Source organism: Sphaerodactylus townsendi, linkage group LG07 (assembly GCF_021028975.2).
Source record: "Sphaerodactylus townsendi isolate TG3544 linkage group LG07, MPM_Stown_v2.3, whole genome shotgun sequence".
In the NCBI taxonomy this organism is placed as follows: domain Eukaryota; kingdom Metazoa; phylum Chordata; class Lepidosauria; order Squamata; family Sphaerodactylidae; genus Sphaerodactylus; species Sphaerodactylus townsendi.
Window position 1 is genome coordinate 47,136,565 of NC_059431.1, and position 19,090 is coordinate 47,155,654.

At 40.9% G+C, this 19,090-nt stretch overlaps 1 protein-coding gene across 4 annotated transcripts in view; it reads left to right on the top strand.

The window, feature by feature from the left end:
• The first annotated feature begins 3,100 nt into the window (after positions 1–3,100).
• The window catches only part of RHOBTB3 (Rho related BTB domain containing 3), a 38,935-nt gene continuing 22,945 nt past the window's right edge, over positions 3,101–19,090 (top strand). For 2 of the 4 annotated variants that reach the window (XM_048504549.1, XM_048504546.1), the window contains exons 1-6: positions 3,215–3,330; positions 3,481–3,657; positions 3,821–4,046; positions 9,937–10,129; positions 16,283–16,434; positions 18,647–18,758. In XM_048504549.1, the coding sequence (XP_048360506.1) occupies positions 3,656–3,657; positions 3,821–4,046; positions 9,937–10,129; positions 16,283–16,434; positions 18,647–18,758 (685 nt within the window). In that variant the 5' untranslated portion in view covers positions 3,215–3,330; positions 3,481–3,655. The other 2 variants (XM_048504548.1, XM_048504547.1) reach the window with 2 other exon arrangements.

The window sequence follows — 19,090 nt, forward strand, 5'->3', positions numbered from 1 at the left end:
TTAAAGTTTACATCCCCATGAAACTCAGTGCAGAAACATTTTTTCTTTTAATAGGGAATGTGTTCCTTATAGTGTAGTTGGGTATCCTGAAATGATCCCCCCCCCCCCAAAAAAAAAATCTGAAGGATTTTTTTTTTTTTTGCTTTTTGGGGGATTGAGAATGTTTGGCTACAGTCAAGTGGTTCTTTTTTTGGTTTGGCTTTGCAGAATATACATGGCTACTAACCAGGGCTTGCCCTGGTTGCATTCCAAGATTTGACTAGTGCCGTCCAGGTCAGGGCACTGGGAAATAGTAAATAAAAGCTGGAAGGTTCCAAGTGATCAAACCCCAGAAATCAAACAAATGTCAGCAGCTTTTAATGAGTTCTTATGCCAGTCAGTTTTTGCTGGTGAATTGTATGTTTTGCAGCAAGTCAATCCTGTGTTTAGGATGTTTTCAACTTCTTTGGGTATTGTCATTTTGAATACACAATGTAGGATCACAGAAGGAGGACTTATGTTGGTGCACAGTAGTTAATGCTGCCCTGACGTGGATAGCCCAGGTTAGCCTGATCTTGGTAGATCTCAGAAGCTAAGCAGGGTCATCAACCCCGGGAGACCTCCAAAGAATACCAGGGTTGTTATGCAGACAAACTACCTCTGAATGTCTCTTACCCTGAAAAACTCCACAGGGGTTACCATAAGTCAGATGTTATTTGCTGGCAAAACAGCAACAATGTTTACAAAGTTGTATGACAGCTTAGCGACAAGAGGCCAATCTTTGTTTCCATCTTGAGCTATTTCCACATGCTATTACAAAGCAGGTTTTTTTCATGCTCGCCCAAAGGTTTGTAATGCATTCATGTCCCTTCAAAGGTTTCCCTGACCTTTTCCTGATACTTCCCAAGCCTTTACTTCAAAGTTTGAGAAAGACTGCAGCAAAACCTGGAGGGATGCCAAGTGGGTGAGAAAGTTCAAATGCTTGTGATCTTGCCTCCCCACCTTGGGCCATGAAGACTTTTCCAATTTTTTTTAAAGACAGCAACTGAATACCATTATAACATTACAACAACGTTCTTTGAATATCCAGCTTTCACCACATGTAAAAAAGTATGTCTCTATAAAGGGAGGGGAAGAGAGATTTAAATAGAAGAAGAAGAAGAGTTTGGATTGATATCCCCCCTTTCTCTCCTATAGGAGACTCAAAGGGGCTTACAATCTCCTTGCCCTTCCCCCCTCAAAACAAACACCCTGTGAGGTAGATGGGGCTGAGAGAGCTCCGAGAAGCTGTGACTAGCCCAAGGTCACACAGCTGGCATGTGTGGGAGTGTACAGGCTAATCTGAATTCCCCAGATAAGCCTCCACATGCAATATCTGAATAGACATGTCTCAAATACTGTGGTTTTATTAGTTAAAAATCTGTTATCCCTAGAGTACTGTGCTTTCTGCTTTCCCAAAATCATAGCTAAGATTATTTTTTTAAAGGAGCAAGCAGGCTTTCCCATGCAAGTAATCTCCCCTAACAGCAGGAGTCCCTTCTCCTTCATTAAAACATGGAGTTTTTGCTCCCCTTTCCCCAGTTGATTGGAGTTTCCCCCCAGTTTTTTAAAAAATTATTGGAGGTTGGGCTATTGGAGTACTGTTTGAGTATTATAGTGTCTTCTATATATCCAAATCTCAGCTGTGCCCCTTGCCTAAATCCACTGATGGGGCTCTCTCACCTCTAATAAGTTTTTCTGCAGACTTGGGGGGAAATTAAAAAAAAACCTGGCATGGCTTTGGGTGAGGGGGATGTCCTTCCTTTCTTCTTTGCCCACCCACTTGCCTGTCTGCCTTAAGCTGCTTTGGGCAGGTGAGAAAGGCCTCTCCCTTTCACAGTCTTGCTCTTGCTAGATCGCTTGAAGTGGGAGCATGTGGGAGGCCATCTCCCCAGCCCTTGGCTTGTCCCAAGCTGCTGCAGGTAAGTGAGGAAGGCCACGCATCCCCAGCTCTTACCAGCTAACTTGTAGCCACTGTGGGCGAGCAAAGGAGAGAGGCCACTCTTCCCAACTCTTGCCAGCTCATCCCAAGACACTCTGGGTGAACGAGCAGGTGAAGGAGGCCTCCCCTCCACAGCAGACACCAGGAGTCAAGCTGGATCTGGCATGGCAGCAGCACAGGTTGCGGGGAGGATTCCCTCAGTGTGTTTTGTGCGGGCCCCATATCACTATTGCTCAGACTCATTATAATTAATTTTTGGGGGGTTTTTTGAGAAAAACTGGCTATTGATCCTCCAGAAATACTTGCAAGGAGTGGTGGGGAGAGAGGGTCAGAGACCAGAAGGAGCCGAAATCTTGACGCAAGGGAAAATATTGGGATTTTCCTGCTCTCAGGAACTGCTGGGCTTCCAGGATATGTGGTGTCATAAGTGTGAGCGTGTCTGCAATGAAACAAATGTCTGCAAATTGGACACTGTTGCCATTGCAATTATCTTTGCATTTGCAATCGAATTTAGAGCAGAATGGAGAATTGTCTCTGAACAAGAGCAACCAGGATGTGATTATCAAGTTACTGAAGCAGTGCCACCATACTAATAAGGTCACATATTACCATATGCAAATAACTCTGTACACGTTTAAAATGAATCAGAACATTATTACAGAACTTCAGATACTACCTGCACTGTGCATATTTTTTAACTCCCCCCCCCTCCATCCCTACAGTTAAGGATTTTTTTATACAGAATTATCAGCTGTGTCTGCATGCATCTATATACTCAGCAGACACAATAATATTTCTGGTCAAAATAAGCATATAAATATTTTTGTGTTTTGAAGGTGTAACAAACTTGCTTGCATGTACAAACTGACAAGGAAAAACCCCTACTTTGCATGACCATTAGATACAAATGTTGACCCATGTAAAATGTTCATTTTAAAAGGCATTTTACAGAAAAATGCAGGATCTTGTTCAACCTGTCTGTTAATAACCAAACAGCAAGATTAGAATCTAAAGGTTTTTTTTAAAATTGTTTTTAATCTGCCTTTCTGCAAATGAAAGGTCTGCAAATGAAATGGGGTCGCCTCTTTCTAGAGCACCGGTGCTTCTGATGCCTTCGGGCTGTCTGCCTCCCCGCATGTGGAAGCAACTGCAAATGGATTGGCTGCCAGTGCGCTCACGTCTTTATGTGCGCTTTCCAGGCTAGTAGCGGCGGCACAAACGTGCTACGTCGGCTCCTCCAGTTGGGTAAGATGCTGCCGCTGCTCCCAAACGGCTTTGTTTCTCTTGTTTCTGAGCTGACCGTATTATGTAGGCTCTGCAGAAATGGCGAGGCTCTCTCTTCCCGTTGCGGGTGTTAATACCCTTTGTTGGTAAGGGTTTGCTGACGTCACGAGGCAATGTCTGAGCCTGAAACTGGTAGTTGCCGAGTTTATATGTCGATTTCACCTGCAGCAGCAGCAGCAGCAGCAGCAGCAGCAGTATGCTGTGGTCCCAGAGCTAACCCACCTTTTGCATTGCAGACGCTGGATTGCTGAATAGGATGTCGACGGAAACAATCCAGAGTCATTGAATATGCGACAAGAAGGAATGAAACAACCTCAGGAAACGGAGGAAGAAGAACCCGAACAGACTTCGGATTTATAATGCCAGCAGCTTGTGCCCTTGCTACCTGATTCTCCTTTTGGATTTAAGATCATGTATGTGACTCATTTATTTCTTGATGGTTTAATGCCGGACAAAAAAGTGTCCCTTTAAAAATAAGTCCTGGAATGTTTTCAGTCTGCTCTGAAAGGCAGTTCTCGTATTTTGTCATAATGGATGCTTGATAACAGTAAATTAAAACGATTCCTTTATTTTTAGGTCCGTTCACGTTGTAGCGTTTGGAAATGAAAGAGGTGCATGTTCCGAGGATGATCCGCAGAGTAGTCTGATCTGGACCTACCTTGGGAGAAGTGCTCTTGTTTCAGAGACTGACAGCAGTTTGTTGCTGAACTCTGCCAACTATCTTAGAAATCCTTCATTCACCGAATATCAAGCTTGTGTGTTTGGAAATGTCAGATTGGTTATACATGACTGTCCTCTCGGGGTAAGAGACTGTAACACAAAACTAATAGAGTAGCCCTAGTCTTATTGACACCCAGTTCTGTATAAATATTATTAATGTACACAACCAGTAGAAAAAGGAGGAATAGAAGCAATGCATACTACATAAGTTAATTTAAATTGGGTAAAACAAATACACTCTCAGAAAAATTTGAAAAGTTCTATCATGTTGCTTCTCTGTGTTTGCAGAGATTAAACACATTTTGAGGACTGAAAATCTATTTTTGGTCTGCAAATAGCTGAAGCTATGGAATGTACTATGGCTTTACAATGATAAATCATAGTTTGAAGTTAAACTAATTTTCTGCAAGGCTTTCAGCTCTGAAAAATATTGAAAGAAAATAGTTTTGAAAGAAAAGTACATCCTCTGTTGCTTTTTTATCAAAATTATGTTGATTGAGAGCCAAAATACCTCTTAATAGCGTTTTTAGAATTTTTAAAACAGATTCAGCTATCAGAGCCAGATCTGTCTGTAACTTTTTGGTAAGAACTTTGACAAACTCTAATAGATTGTGTAAATGTCCTGAGATCTAGAGGAAAATTCTGTCCATTCTTATTTAATAATATTTAATGATTTTTTTTTTAAAAAATGCAGACCATTCCTTTTAAAAATAGCACTGGTCTTCAACTGATGGGTTGTGATCCATAAGGAAAACACCCTGATATAATGGAGTACCAACAACATCACCACCTCCATTTTATATGCATTGCAAGAAAGAGAAAGATGGGCTAGGGGCAATAAAAATGTCAAAGCATGTCAGAATATAAAAGTGGATTCCAAGTTGATGGCTGTAGTTCTGTAGAAGTCTGTATAGGTTCTGAGCCTGCAAGTGTTGATAGTAGCTAGGTAAGTGAAGTTTTGCTTATTTTGGAGTTGTCTCTGATCATACAGTGTGGAACACAGATAAGTTATTAGCAGAAATCTGTCCCTTGACTATGGGGAGTACTTTTTGGACCTTTTCTTAAAAGGGATTGCAATTATGATAGTCACTTTGCCAGTAGCTCATGTTTACATCTTCATGAAAGGAAGGTAATGGGGGTAACCTCATTATAGTATTTTTCACATATCAGTAGACCTCTGAAGAACAGAATGGCAAAGTCTCAGAACAGAAAAACAAAGAAAAACAGGAAAAGGATACCCGAAAAGGCAGGACATTTATATTACTCAAACTTGTATTGCTCATGACATGATGTCACAAGCATCATTTGATAATGAAATTGTAATCATGTGACATTACGTGATAGCTGCAGCTGCACAAGTAAAATAGCACTTTCCCAGCTATTGCATGGAAAGTGCAACTTTTGCAAGAACTGCACAATAAATTGGAAAATGCTGTTTGGATCCCTGTGTGCACTTGCTGTGTACAAGACCAACTTTATCTCGAAAAGCTATATTTGACTGTGCGTCTAATTATATAGATAATACTGGAGATCTAGCAGATTTAGCAAGTAAATCAGTTTATATCTTAGGGACATGTTCCTAAGTTAGGGACATGTTCAAGATCTTTTTGAAAATTCGGGGGGCATGCAATCTGGAATGATTATCTTAGAACATTCAACATGAACTGTGCACAGTGAAAATACAGGAGGATTGTTAAAGTTAGCAAACATATTCTGCATTGAGCAATTTTAAGTACATGTGCTGAGACTACTGACTATCTGCATAAACAAACATGGCCCTAATTGACAGTCAGCATTGCTGATTCAAATGTCCCTGTGTTTTTTATTAGGAACATGCAATTCCTCATCCCCCTAATTCTGCTGTTTACTGTTTGTATAGGTCAGTTATATTTTGTACACTAGTTGTTATATTTTGTGCACAAGTTGCAGGTTCACAAGGAATTGAAAGAGGGAGAAATTATTTGTGTGGCCCCACACCAACTCCCCACCTTACCCCACCCCACCCCACCCCACCCCACCCCGGACAAGGATTTTCTAAGGGATTCGAGCTGGCTGATTCTCCTTTTTCTTTGTATTGGTTATTAGTTCAACTTTCTGTGCTCCTAAAATCTATTTTTGTTTGTTTACAAAATTTCTGGATACCTGAAAAGTCCCCTAGATATACAATAATTCTTTCCTTGTCTGTTGGTGTCCCTGTTGTGCTGCTTCGGAGGATGACACGAGGTTGGATAAAATAGCAGGCTTGTAGCACATGAGGAATTTGGAAATCTACATTTCTCTAAAACCTCCCTTGGCAGTATTTTCTCACAGGCTCAAGGAGGTTCCCCCTGCTTCTCTTGACCTCTTATATCTTTAACTGTCTTTCAGCTATCCTTAACATTCTGTTCCCTCTAGACTAGAGCATTTTTAATGCTAATCGTTCTTTTAAAAAAGCTTCCTTTCCCCTTTGGGTTAATTAATTTATGAAGTAGTTTTTCTGCATATTTGGAGAGACCCCAGCTGTGAGTGGTCCAGTTTTGTCGCTTTCATCATCTGCATGGAGGCCGGCCAGTTTACTATTAGATAGTGATATATTACTTATACATGATTTCTAGGATCCAGTTATTTGACTAAGCGCAATCCTATGAGAGAGATTCTGATCTAAGTCCATTAGTATCAATAGTTTCAGACTGGAGTACTGCTGCATTGAATTGCAGTGTAAAAGCATTTTTAGATTATTTCTCCAGGGAACATGAATTGCAATGCAGACTTTGACTGTGATGATAGCCATGCAATTCGCTAGTGATGAAAGGGAACTAAAAAGGATTTGCATTGCAAAGAGCAGTGTCAGATACACCTTATATATAATGTACTGGGACAATATGTTAAAATTGCTGGAGGAGTTTGTGGATTAAAACACTTTCTAAATGAATTTTTGATCAATATTCTGAATATTCAGAATGGGGTACTGAAGACTGTGCAGATATCTGCCCCGTAGTTTAAACCTTGTCTTTTTGTTAATAGTTCATTAAATGGTTTTTATTTTTTATGTCCTGTTTGCTGATTTCAGTTTTCCAGTTGTCTCTTCAATCCATTTCCTTTCACCGTAATTTTATTTTCTGTCCTTCTTGTGTTATTTCTCATATCTTTGAATGTTCCGAATCATCTATTCTTTCCTTTACCTAACGTTACTGAGAATGTTGGAGTGTTGCTGTTTTCAGATTAGTATACTACCCCTGAAGTCCTTCAGACTGGGACTTTTTAAACTGAAAAAATGATCAGAGTAGGGAAGTTGCTTAATAATCGACTAGAAAAGCCTTTCATCAGCTGATAATTTTTCACTGCATAAGAAGTGAGGGCATTGAAGTAACCTTTCATTGCCCTAGTCAAGCTTTCCAGAACAACAGTTGTAGACTCGTATGGCCATTGCTTGAAAAAATGAAAAAGAGATTGCTATTCTACAAACTTGTGCATTCAAAACCATTTTGTAAAAAACTAAAAACAAGAACAAGGAACTACATGCCAGTCTGATGGAGCACAGTAATGTGATTATAGTGTGTTGGGAAAACGTGGGCAGGAATGAACTGGAATATTAGTTAGCCATTGTTTCAAGGAAAAGTACTTCAAGTGCTCTTCTAGAATGTTATGGTTAGTTTGTGAATAACTAAAAGAAAGCTGGGGTGTTTAAAAATCAATAAATGTCAAATTTTATTCCATTCTTCTGACTCGGTGTCATAACCAGCCTTCCTTATTTGATGGGACTTCAAAGAATGAATTTAAAAAAACCGATTCCATCACCACAAATAGAAATGTTAAGAACCTTCTCACCAAGCCCAAGTATCCATGTACATTTTAATGTCCATGAATTGTTAGCGTTAGAAATACATACATTGAAAAATAAATTATTTTAAATTTTAGGAGCTTTCCCTACATGTTCAAACACCTTTTAAAAACAAACTGTAATTTCTTTAAGCTACTCCTTTACCCCTCCCTTTAAGCATTGCACATGCTTATTCATTTAGCTAAATGGAGGTTTTTCAGAATCACTTTATTATAATAAGGGGGGAGGGGTAGAGATCTTGCAAGAACATCAGGAAGAGGATTCCTGGACCAGTTAAATGGAATTGGAACCATTACCACTTCCATTGGGTATCTGTCTATTTTTCAAAATCCCATATTCTTATTCTAAAAACAAATTGTCATTCTTTAATGTCATAAATGAAAAACACTGTTTTCCAAAAAAAATGGTTAGGTGCAGGTAAATTAGTGCTTCAGAAGGGGAAGTATAGACTCAGGACTCACCTTGGTTGTGACCTGTTCTGGCTGCTAGATTCTGAATGAACCACCAGGGCCAAGGTGGGTCAGCAGTGCTGATATTATTAGATCTGTCAGCAGTGTTTGACTTGGTCTATGATGACGTCTTGACCAACCGCCTCACTGATATGAGGATTCAAGGGACAAACTTACAATGGCTGTGTTCATTTCTCCAGGGCTGGAGGCAGAGGGTAGCAATTGGCAAGAAAACCTCCACCTGCCATTCATTGGCATGTGGAGTCTCACAAGGAATGATTGTCACACCAATATTATTTCACATCTATATGTGAACTCTTGCCGGGTTAATTCCAAGGTTTGGTCTGGATTGTCATCAGTTTGTTGATGACACCCAGCTATATCTGCTGATGACAGGTCATCCAGAGGCTGCTCCAGTGGTTCTGGCTAGTTGTTTGGAGGCTGTGGTAGGATGGATGAAAGAGAGCCGGCTGAAGCTGACTGCAATGGAAATGGAGGTCATGTGGCTGCACCGATGTGGGTTGGATCGGGAATGCCAGCTGCACATATACAACCAGTGCTCCACCAACTGCAATGACTCCTGGTGGAGTGACAGATCAGATTCAAAGTTCTTGTACTTATGTACAAAGCCCTAAACAGTCTGCTACCTGTGTACCTACAGGACCATCTCTCCTGGTATATTCCACAAAAGTCACTTTGGTCAGCAAATAGTGATTTGCTGGTGGTCCCGGGCCCAAAGGAAATTTGGCTAGCCTCAACCGGGACCACGGGGTTCTTGGCCTTGGCTCCAGTCTGGAGGAACGCTCTGTCTAATGAGACCAGGACCCTGTGGGATCTTATGCAATTCTGCAGGGCCTGTAAGACAGAGCTGTTCCACCAGGCATATGGTTGAGGCAGCTACAGCACCATCTGGCCTCCCTGCTTTTCCAGCAAGTCCACCGGCATCAACCCTCAATGGATTTGTTTATTGTTTTATAGCTATCTGGGAGAAAATGATAAATGTAATTTATTGCAATGCTTTTACATGTTTTAAATGTTTTAACTTGTTATATGGAAATTTGTGAGCTGCCCTGAGACTGAAAGGTGAGGGGCAGCATATTGAATCTAAATAAATAAATATATCAGTTGAATTACAGTTGTTATTGAAGCAGTGTTCCCAACATATATTATTTTTCAGTTCTATTGTAGTGCTAATAACTTTCAATTGTACTTTTACTGTATTTTAGATACTACTTCTAAATGCACATTTTAATTTATTTTAATACTGTTTGTGGACAATTTGTACTTAAGATTAATAAGTAACAAAAACATTTTGGTGCCTATATCTTTGTTATAACATCAATAACTACATCAACTAGTAATATTTAAAACTGAATAGAATTTTGTTATGGCTAAATGTGGGTTCAAGTTGTTGAGCACTAGTGAATATAGATTACCTGATTATGTACCATACTCAGTTACCAGTCTGTAAAATGGGTATATTTATAACATACAGACAGACTTGTTACAAGGAAAGATGAGATGAAGCTTAAAAAGCACTTAAAATACTAAGTTGAAAAAGTGGCCACAATTCACTTTCTTATTTTTTAGTATTCTTTTAGTTCCTAATGAAACTACATCTCAAAATCTTAAATCTGTATTGGTTTTGTGTGAAGGACTCTTGCACTATGGACAATTTAGCTCCATCTTTTTGTTTTGTATAGGATATTTTTGACAGTGACTGGTACACATCTCGGAACCTTATTGGAGAAGCAGATATCATTGTGATTAAATACTCTGTAAATGACAAGTCTTCATTTCAAGAAGTAAAGGATATTTATGCACCTCTGATTAAAAAAGCATTAAACCACTGTTCAATTCCAGTCATAATTTCTGCTGTTGGTGCAAGACAAAACGGTATGTGCTGGAGCTTGTGTTAACCAGACAAATATTAGTGCGTTGCATAAACCATGGGGGAAAGGATTATAGTACTTGTCCAGTCATTATAAAATCGACCTATCTACAGAGCTGATACAGTGTAATTCAGTGTATAGTCATAAAACTGTCTACTGTTGGAAAGCTCCAATACAGACAAGAGTCCTATTCCTGACTTGTACATTGACATCCTGTTTGGCTTGTATGCTTACACTTTTATTGGGGCGAGGCCAGGAAATGCAAGTGTGCCAATTGATTTCAAAACTACATCCCTTACAGTGCAATCCTAAAAAGAATTACATCTTTCTAAATGCGCTGAAGTCAGTGGGTGTAACTCTGCTTAGGATAATATTGTTAATGTATTCATGTTCTGTGAATTTAATTTTTACTGATAGCATAGCAGGAATACAGCCTATGAGGCAAAATACCACTTTGAAAAAATGTGTCAGAGATTGTGCAGTCAAAACAGATTGTAGTAAAACAACATTTGTGTTAGATTTAATATGGTTGGAAGGATAAGGAAAATAACTTTACCTTAACTTATTATACCCTGACTTGGGTGGCCCACGTCAGCCTGATCTTGTCAGATCTTGGAAGGTAAACACAGTCATCTCTGGTTAGTACTTGGATGGGAGCTTTCCTAGGAAGACCACAGTTGCTACACAGTGGGAAGCAATGATAAGCCATCTCTGTTTGTCTCTTCTCTTGAAAATTCTGTGGGGTTGCCATAAGTCAGCTGCAACTTGACAGTACTTATCACCACCAACTTGCTATTTTCCCTTTACCTCTACCATCGTTTAAATCAGAGGACCCCAACATTTTTGAGCCTGTGGGCACATTTGGAATTCTAACACAGGATGGTGGGCACAGCTTAAAATGCTTGCCGAGGAGGTGGAACCAACCACACAATGTCAGGGAGCAAGGTTGATAAAACTGATATTAATTCTTCAACACTGACGGCAGAAGCTGTTAAAACTGGATACCTTTAAAATCTGGGCAAAAGCACTACCTGACTCTGACCACTTTCTAAAAGCTTTTGGTGAGCACCAGGAAAGGTACTGGTGAGCACCATGTGGGGAACTCCTGTTCTAAACTATGCATTGGAAAGTGTAGCTCAATCTTATCAGATCTTGGAAGCTAAGCAGGGTTCAGTTCTTGGAAGGGAGGCATCCAAAGAAGACTCTGCAGAGGAAGGCAATGGCAAACCACCCCAGCTTTATCACTTGCCTTGAAAGCCACTAGCTGGGGTCACCATAAGTTGGCTGCAACTTGATAGCACCTTATATACACATCTACACGATATGTTGCCAACTTTTATGCATTCTATTTTTGTATAGTTGCAGCTGTATTAAGAGCTGGGGGACATATGTCCATAGAAAGCAGCAGATGGGCATGCCGACACATTTGCCCCTTCTGCTGGCACAAGGGGCACCTGTGCTGGGAAAGGGGGCAAAGGTGTCAGTGGCCACCCCCCCCCCCAGCTCTGTGGCAGCAAAACTTGGAAGTCTGGGCTGCTGTGGAGTTGTGTTGCCATCCTGATTGGACACTGGTGTGGAGGGGGGGGGGCGGGCCAGGGCATTAGTCGGCTTCCACTCCAGGTTTGTGGCTGGTTGCACCATGGCCCAGGACCTTTAAGCCCTATGGGGGTGATTTCTGGCAGTGAGGAGGTTGTCTTTTGCTGCCTTCCCATGCCAATAGAAAGCCCTCTGGAAGTGTTGGGGTGGTGCCACAGCAGTGCTGTCCTTGGCCAGCTGCAGATCTGGATTGGGCTGTAAGAAATATTATATAAGTAATTCCTGTAACACAGTCTCTTAGAACTTGAATTCTTAAACTTGGTTATAGTGTGTTCTGCTCGTTCTCCCTGCATACTGTTTTCCTATTTTGAAGCCACTGTTTGGAAAGCAATTTCATCTTATTTTTGAATTAAAACACATTTCCTTTTTCACTCTGATGCAGCTGTATTGAATGGTGGGATAAAGGAAATGGGGATAACTTGCTATATAGCTGATAGATGTTGAGAGGTCTGTGTTTATGATGTTGACAAAGTTGTGCAGAATGAAATACAGAAACTAGTTGAGTTGCCATTCAGTATTTTTGCTGTCTACTATGGTAAAGGATTGCAGCCTTCTATTACTAGTTTTATTGCAGCATCAGAAGCTGCCTGAAAGCATGTTCCGGACCACATTTTAAGTATCATAGTCTTAACACACTGTGGTATAGCATAATAGTAACTCAAGTTATAAGCTTCACTTGAACTTTTTCTCAGTGTTTGAGTTTTTCTTGTTTCTATAGATTTAAATATGATAAAAGATGTTCTTGGAAAATGGCTTTTTGAAGGGCAGAAGATTTTGGAAAATATTTTGTGTTTCAATTATATTATATTTTTATACCTATTACAATGGAAATATAGATTGAAGTTACATATGAAAAATAACTCGTTTTAAGAATAATACTGTTTTTGTTTCTCGGTGGTTTGTATGAGTATGCCATTAATAATATGTTATCTACTGCGATTTATCAGAATATGTGTTAATAGTTTAACTATGATTTCTAGGATTTTAAGTTTATGATAGTAGATATGACCATGGACATTCGCTGATAGTTACGATTTCTTCATTAGTAGTGTAATGCCTGATGCTATTCTAGAAATGATTTACTGAGGATACTTGAGGGATTTAATATATAAAGTACAAACTATTTGTGCTATGTGTTAGCCAAACTATGTAGAGCAAACAAATCATCTGAAAATTATAGATAGATAAGAATTTGATATCTGCTAGAGAGTAACACAGTGTGTAACCCACCTTTAGAGAAAGGTGAATAATGTAAAATAAAATTACATAAATGTATGTGGTTTTTATATATGTTTTCTTTCTGTCATTGTAAGCAGTAATTTACTTGAAAAGATTGATAATCTGAATATGCAGTACAAATGGCATATCCTGGCACCTGGTTACCTGACAAACTCATTTATCCAGTATGCTGGCTGCCGCTGCCCGCTCTCACGTAGCGGTGGAGCAGGCTGTGAGTCCCAGCCAAAAGCACAGTGCCTATGGCCAGGATGCTTCTGCTCCTTCCTTGTTCCCTGCCACCATGCAGCCAGTCTAGCTCCTTAAATCCCTCCCTGCTGCACAGCTGATTGGTAGCATAGAGGGCAGGAGGTACAATTGGTCCTTGTTTGCACTGCTGCTAATCAAGTGCTGCCCATGGCCAGGAATCCACTGGGATCTGCTGCTATACTTTCTATCCCTGCTGTCAGGCTGTTGAGGAGCAGATAGTAAGTCCAGGCAGTGGCTGCAGGAACTGGCATTTTTGGTGAATCAGTGATATCAGTTACAGCTCATACTGTGGACGAGCAGCATAGATGGTTTCATGGTTGGTATTTTTGCCTTAGATCATCCGTTGTGATTCAACTTTATTTTATAAAGGCTAGGACTGGTAAGACAGGGGATGCTTTTGTTTCTGGAAAATATGTTCATCTACGGCCTTCTGAACTGACTAAGGCCGTTTCCGCACGAAGGCGGAAACAGCCGGGTTGGCGTTTATGACGCTGACCCGACGACGCTGGGACCATCCACATGGACGGTCCTGGGAACAGCCGGGCAGCCGGCGCCACGGAGCGCCGGCGCCCGGCCGACCCGGCATGTCCCCGGGCCTCCGGAAAAGCATCGCCCGAGGCCTGCAGGGACACGCCTCGGCTTTGGCCCTGTATGCCTGCTCCAGCGGCGCGAAGGGGTGTTGTCCCCAGGCCTCGGCGACGCGCCGGAGGCCCGGGGACAAGGTAAGTGCCGGTGGGGGAGGCGTCGATGCCGCAGCTGCCATTCGCTTCGGGCAGCGGCTTCACGGTGGCGTTTCCCCAAAAAGAGCGCTGGGAAGCGCTCTGGGGAAACGCCGGCTTCAGGCCGGGAGGGCAGTGAGAGGGCGGCGCGGCTGCTTTGCAGCTGCGCCCCCCGTGCGAATGGCGGCCTGGAGACGGCGTTTTTACCGTCTCCAGGTCGCCATTCATTGCCAGTGCAGAAACGGCCTAAGAGATGTTGACTTTTTTTGCTTGTCAAATTCTGTAAAGTGCCACACACATTTAGGATGTAATAAGCTTAAACAGCTGAGTACTTTGTTTTTCATAGAAAGATCTTCCATTAAATAATGTGAAAATGCAAAGGGCCACTATACATGAAATACAAACAGCATTTTCTAGTATAAGCTAATATGTCTGCAAAAACTTCTTTATAATGTTTGCCTGCAGCACTCTAGTGACACTACCTAGGCGGAAATGCAGAATACTAAAGAATACTGATGTATTGTTATATTAATTTTGTTATGTATGATTTGGAAGAAATTGTTCTCCTAAGACCCTGCAAAGTGATAATGTTTCCCTCAGTGTTTGTTTTCTGATTCATTAAATCTTCACTATCATTGAAATTGGTACTGAATTTTTTGTACATTAAAAATTGAGGAAAACTTAAAAAGTGCACTTATATTCCAACTGTGTCATACTGTCCAGGTTTAGGCAGGCACCTGAAAGAGACAAAAAGCACAGTCAAAACACAGTCTGTGGGTCAAAGGACAGGCATTCTGAAGTCCCAGTGTTAAAACCAATAGGACAAATAGGGCAAATTCAAAGAGCACAAGCTGTCAGTGGTGACTCATGCTCACAGGGACAAGTTGAATGGTGATGAGCTGCCACCCACATGCTATGGCATCAGTCCTGTATCTCTCTCCAGGCCTGCCTTCTCCAGCATTCCAAGAGCTCTGACAACCATGGGGTGAGCCTGGTGACTGCAGGGTTGCTGTTTCTGCTCCAGGCTGGGGGTGTCAGACTGAGGGTGTGGCATGCTGGCCTCTGCCTGAGACTTTGTCTCTGCACCTGATGAAGCCTCTTCCTTGTCTAGTGGGTCTTCTTGCAGCATCCAAGGACTTCTTGGATTCCTCTATGCCCTCCTCATTGAAGGAGGTGTTGGCAGGCAGACCCATGACACGTATACAGTTCTCATCTATGTACGGTTAAAATGCATTAAGTTTTACAGAATCTGGCTCTTACAATACAATTCTGTATAGAATCCTCTAGTTCAGGGGTCTGCAACCTGTGGTTCTCCAGATGTTCATGGACTACAATTCCCATCAGCTGCTGCCAGCATGGTTGCAGCCACAGGTTGCAGACTCCTGCTCTGGTATAAACAGCCTGGTAACAGTAGACTGTTAATAACTATGCATAGGATTACACTGCCAATATTATAAAGAGGTTAGAGAGAAGCCAGTTTGAGTATATGGTATGTTTTTTGAAACTTACATAGAACATTTTGTCCGCCACAAACAATACATTATGAAAAATAGCTACTTTAATTTCTATGCAAATGCTCATTTACCAGTTATATTATCATTTTCTAAAAATGTCAGAGAAAACTCCCAATGTAGGAAAGTCATAAAGTGAAAATAATTTCTGAGGGTAGACATGTGAGTCTGCAGTAGAACAGATAGGTTCAAGTCCAGTAGCATCTTAGAGACCAAAAAGAGATTCAGGGAGTTTTGGAGTGTCAATGTCTGGCAAACGGAGTTTTGACTCTTGAAAGCTCATACTCTGAAATTCTTGTTGGTTTTCAGCGTTTTGGGTGAATGAGATGCAACATCCAACTGTCAAAAAATGAAACAGTTCAAGCATGATTCCAAAGAATGGAGCATTCCCTCTCTTATAGGTATGGAACCTGTTTTCCTGTAATACCCAAACAGCAATTTCTGTAAAATATATTTATGTATTAGAAGAGATCTTTTCCTAAGTATTGGAAGATACCAGTGTGACCATAGCTCATCAATGTAAATCTCAAAAATTAGTATAAATTTCAAAAATTGCTCATAAGAATTACAAGAATATTTAATGCAGTATTTCACTTCAAATGAAAATAATGATACTTGCTGCCAGTAGGACAAGTCCAGATCATATGTGTTCTACATAATGTTAATGGATTAAAAGTGGTTTTTACATATCTATACGTTAAACACATTGTTGTATTGTTCTTTGTAATGGATTAAAAGTCTTCTTTTTATTGTCTTGATTTATTATGAATTACCTTTAGGATTTAGAAGCTACTAAAGAAAAAAACGAGACTAATAAAATACCTTGTATGAATATTATTTTTTCAGATGTTCCCTGTACTTGTCCTTTGTGTATCTCAGACAGAAGGAGCTGTGTTACAGCTTCTGAAGGGATCCAGCTTGCTAAAGAACTAGGAGCTACTTATCTGGAACTGCACAGTCTCAATGATTTCTACATAGGAAAATATTTTGGAGGAGTGGTAAGTAAAAAATTATAGCAGAACTGTGTCAAATGGTAAGTTGTATATATTGTCCAGGGCTTTCACAGCCGGAATCACGGGCGTGCTGTGTGGTTTCCGGGCTGTATGGCCGTGTTCTAGCAGCATTCTCTCCTGACGTTTCGCCTGCATCTGTGGCTGGCGTCTTCAGAGGATGCCAGCCACAGATGCAGGCGAAACATCAGGAGAGAATGCTGCTAGAACACGGCCATACAGCTCGGAAACCACACAGCACCCCAGTAAGTTGTATCTTCTTAAAATCTTTCTAAATTCAGAAGTTGATTTTTGAGATGATACAAACTGGAATGATTCAGGGGAACATTTCCTGTTTTGACTTGAAAGCACATGCCTAAGCAGAAGTTTGAATTGAAATTGATGGTGTAGCTTTGCTAAGGATTGCATTGTGAATGCTTTAGGGAAAAATTACATTCTGTCAGTTTAGCTTTCCCTAGTGTTGGTGTGTAATTCACAGTTTTTCACCATGTTGTACCGAAAAACGCGAGGCTAATTATTCTGTCGCATTTAACCTCGATTCTGTTTGTCCCCCTATTATTTGGTTGCTCACTTCTGTACATGTCCTGTTCACGTGTACCTTAATATAGATAAAGATATGCTATTTAAGTAAAAATGGAAAGACTTGGAGACATAAATAGCATGCCTTGAGGCCTCTTGCAAGAGCAGGAGAGTGAGAGTTTAGAGAAACTAAAATTTGGAACAGAAATAGATAAATGACTATATATTGTCATACTGTTATAGTGCAGTAGCAAGTCTAGCTTTTTAAAAAGTCCACAAGGAGGAAAAACGTTATGGTATAGCCCAATCTTGTCAGATCTCAGACAAGCACAGCCAGTACTTGGAAAGGAAGTACACTGTGGGACAGTGATGGTGAACCTTTTTGAGACCGAGTGCCAAACTGCAACCCGAAACCCACTTATTTATCACAAAGTGCCAACACGGCAATTTAACCTGAATACTGAAGTTTTAGTTTAGAAAAAACGGTTGGCTCCGAGGTGTGCGTTACTCAGGAGTAAGCTTGGTGGCTGCTTTGAAGCAACCGTGCAACTCTTCCAACGGGTGAATCACGACCCTAGGAGGGTTTATTCAGAAGCAAGCCCCATTGCCAGCAACCGAGCTTATTCCCAGGTAAAGCATCGTGCTTTATTTCTTCGCATGAAAATCAGTGGGGTTTAACAGTGCTTAACAGGGTTACCTACACTACTTCCCCAAAACTAGGTCTTAGGTTTAATGCTAATAATCGAGCCCAACGGCCCAGGCCAGTCTAGGTGTGTGTGGATGCACTCTGTTTGCGCATGCCCACAGGGAGGGCTCTGAGTGCCACCTCTGGCACCCGTGCCATAGGTTCGCCACCACTGCTGTAGGAGGACTCTGTAGAGCAGTGGTTCTCAACCTGGGGGTCGGGACCCCTTTGGGGGTCAAATGACCCTTACACAGGGGTCGCATAAGACTTTCTGCATCAGTGTTCTCCATCTGTAAAATGGATAAATGTTAGGGTTGGGCGTCACCACAACATGAGGAACTGTATTAAAGGGTCACGGCATTAGGAAGGTTGAGAACCACTGCTGTAGAGGAAGGTAATGGCAAACTACCTCTGGTTAATCACTTGCCTTGAAAGCTCCTTGCTGGGATCACCATGGGTCAACTGTGTTTTGACTACACTTTACATTCACACACAAATGTCTGCAAGAAGACCTGCATTACATAGCAGGAAATTATTGAGAAAATGGAACCCATGAAGAACTAATGAAAAAATGTTGCTAATGTAGGTGGCTGGACTCATGGCATACTAACTGCTTGAACTAATTCTTTTTGAAAAGAGATTTGGTAGGTTTTGGAAATGTGTATTGAGGGATGGGAAAACCCAGAAGGGTGATTAGAGAATTATATTGTATGAGTGCTCCAAGAATAGTACTCCAGTTTGCAAGCCAAGATAGAGAAAAAATCACCATGTGGAAACAACTCCAGGTTGAAATGTAGAAGTAACATTTAATTGGGCTGTTTGGTAGTGGTAGATCCTGTGCTGCTTAGCATCTTCGATCTTTAACAGTAGGAGATAGTATGACTTTTAAAGTACATAAATGTGTATAAAATGGTGCTGCAGCAAAAACTGATTTTTCCTCCTGTCTTATTTCACTGTACATTGTCTGATACTTAACACATTTTTCAAAATTGTTAGCTGGAATATTTTATGATACAAAGTCTGAATCAGAAGTCAATTGAAAAAATGAAGAAAAGAAAAAAACCCCAGAAGTGCCATGAAATTAAGCCACCTCAACTTGAGCAGCCAGGTATAATATCTTCTAGCATCTTGAATTGCAATGTGTTATACTATCTTTCTGCTTGCAATACTATTCAGATGGCATTTTAAAATCATATTTCATCAATATTGCTTAGCACAAAGGCTGTAAGTATATTTAAAGTCTAAAAATGTGTTTCTTGTCAATTTGCATAATGTTCAAGGAAGAGTTTGCATACACAATTCTAAATGCAGTGTCTTCTCTGTCTAGAAAATTTTGTCAGAGGTTTTGGAGCTGGCTTCTGGTACCCTAGCTCCTTTCCCATTTCCCCCTCTTCCTGCTAGCATTGCATTCTATCTCTGGCTGTGCCTCTTCAGAAAGGG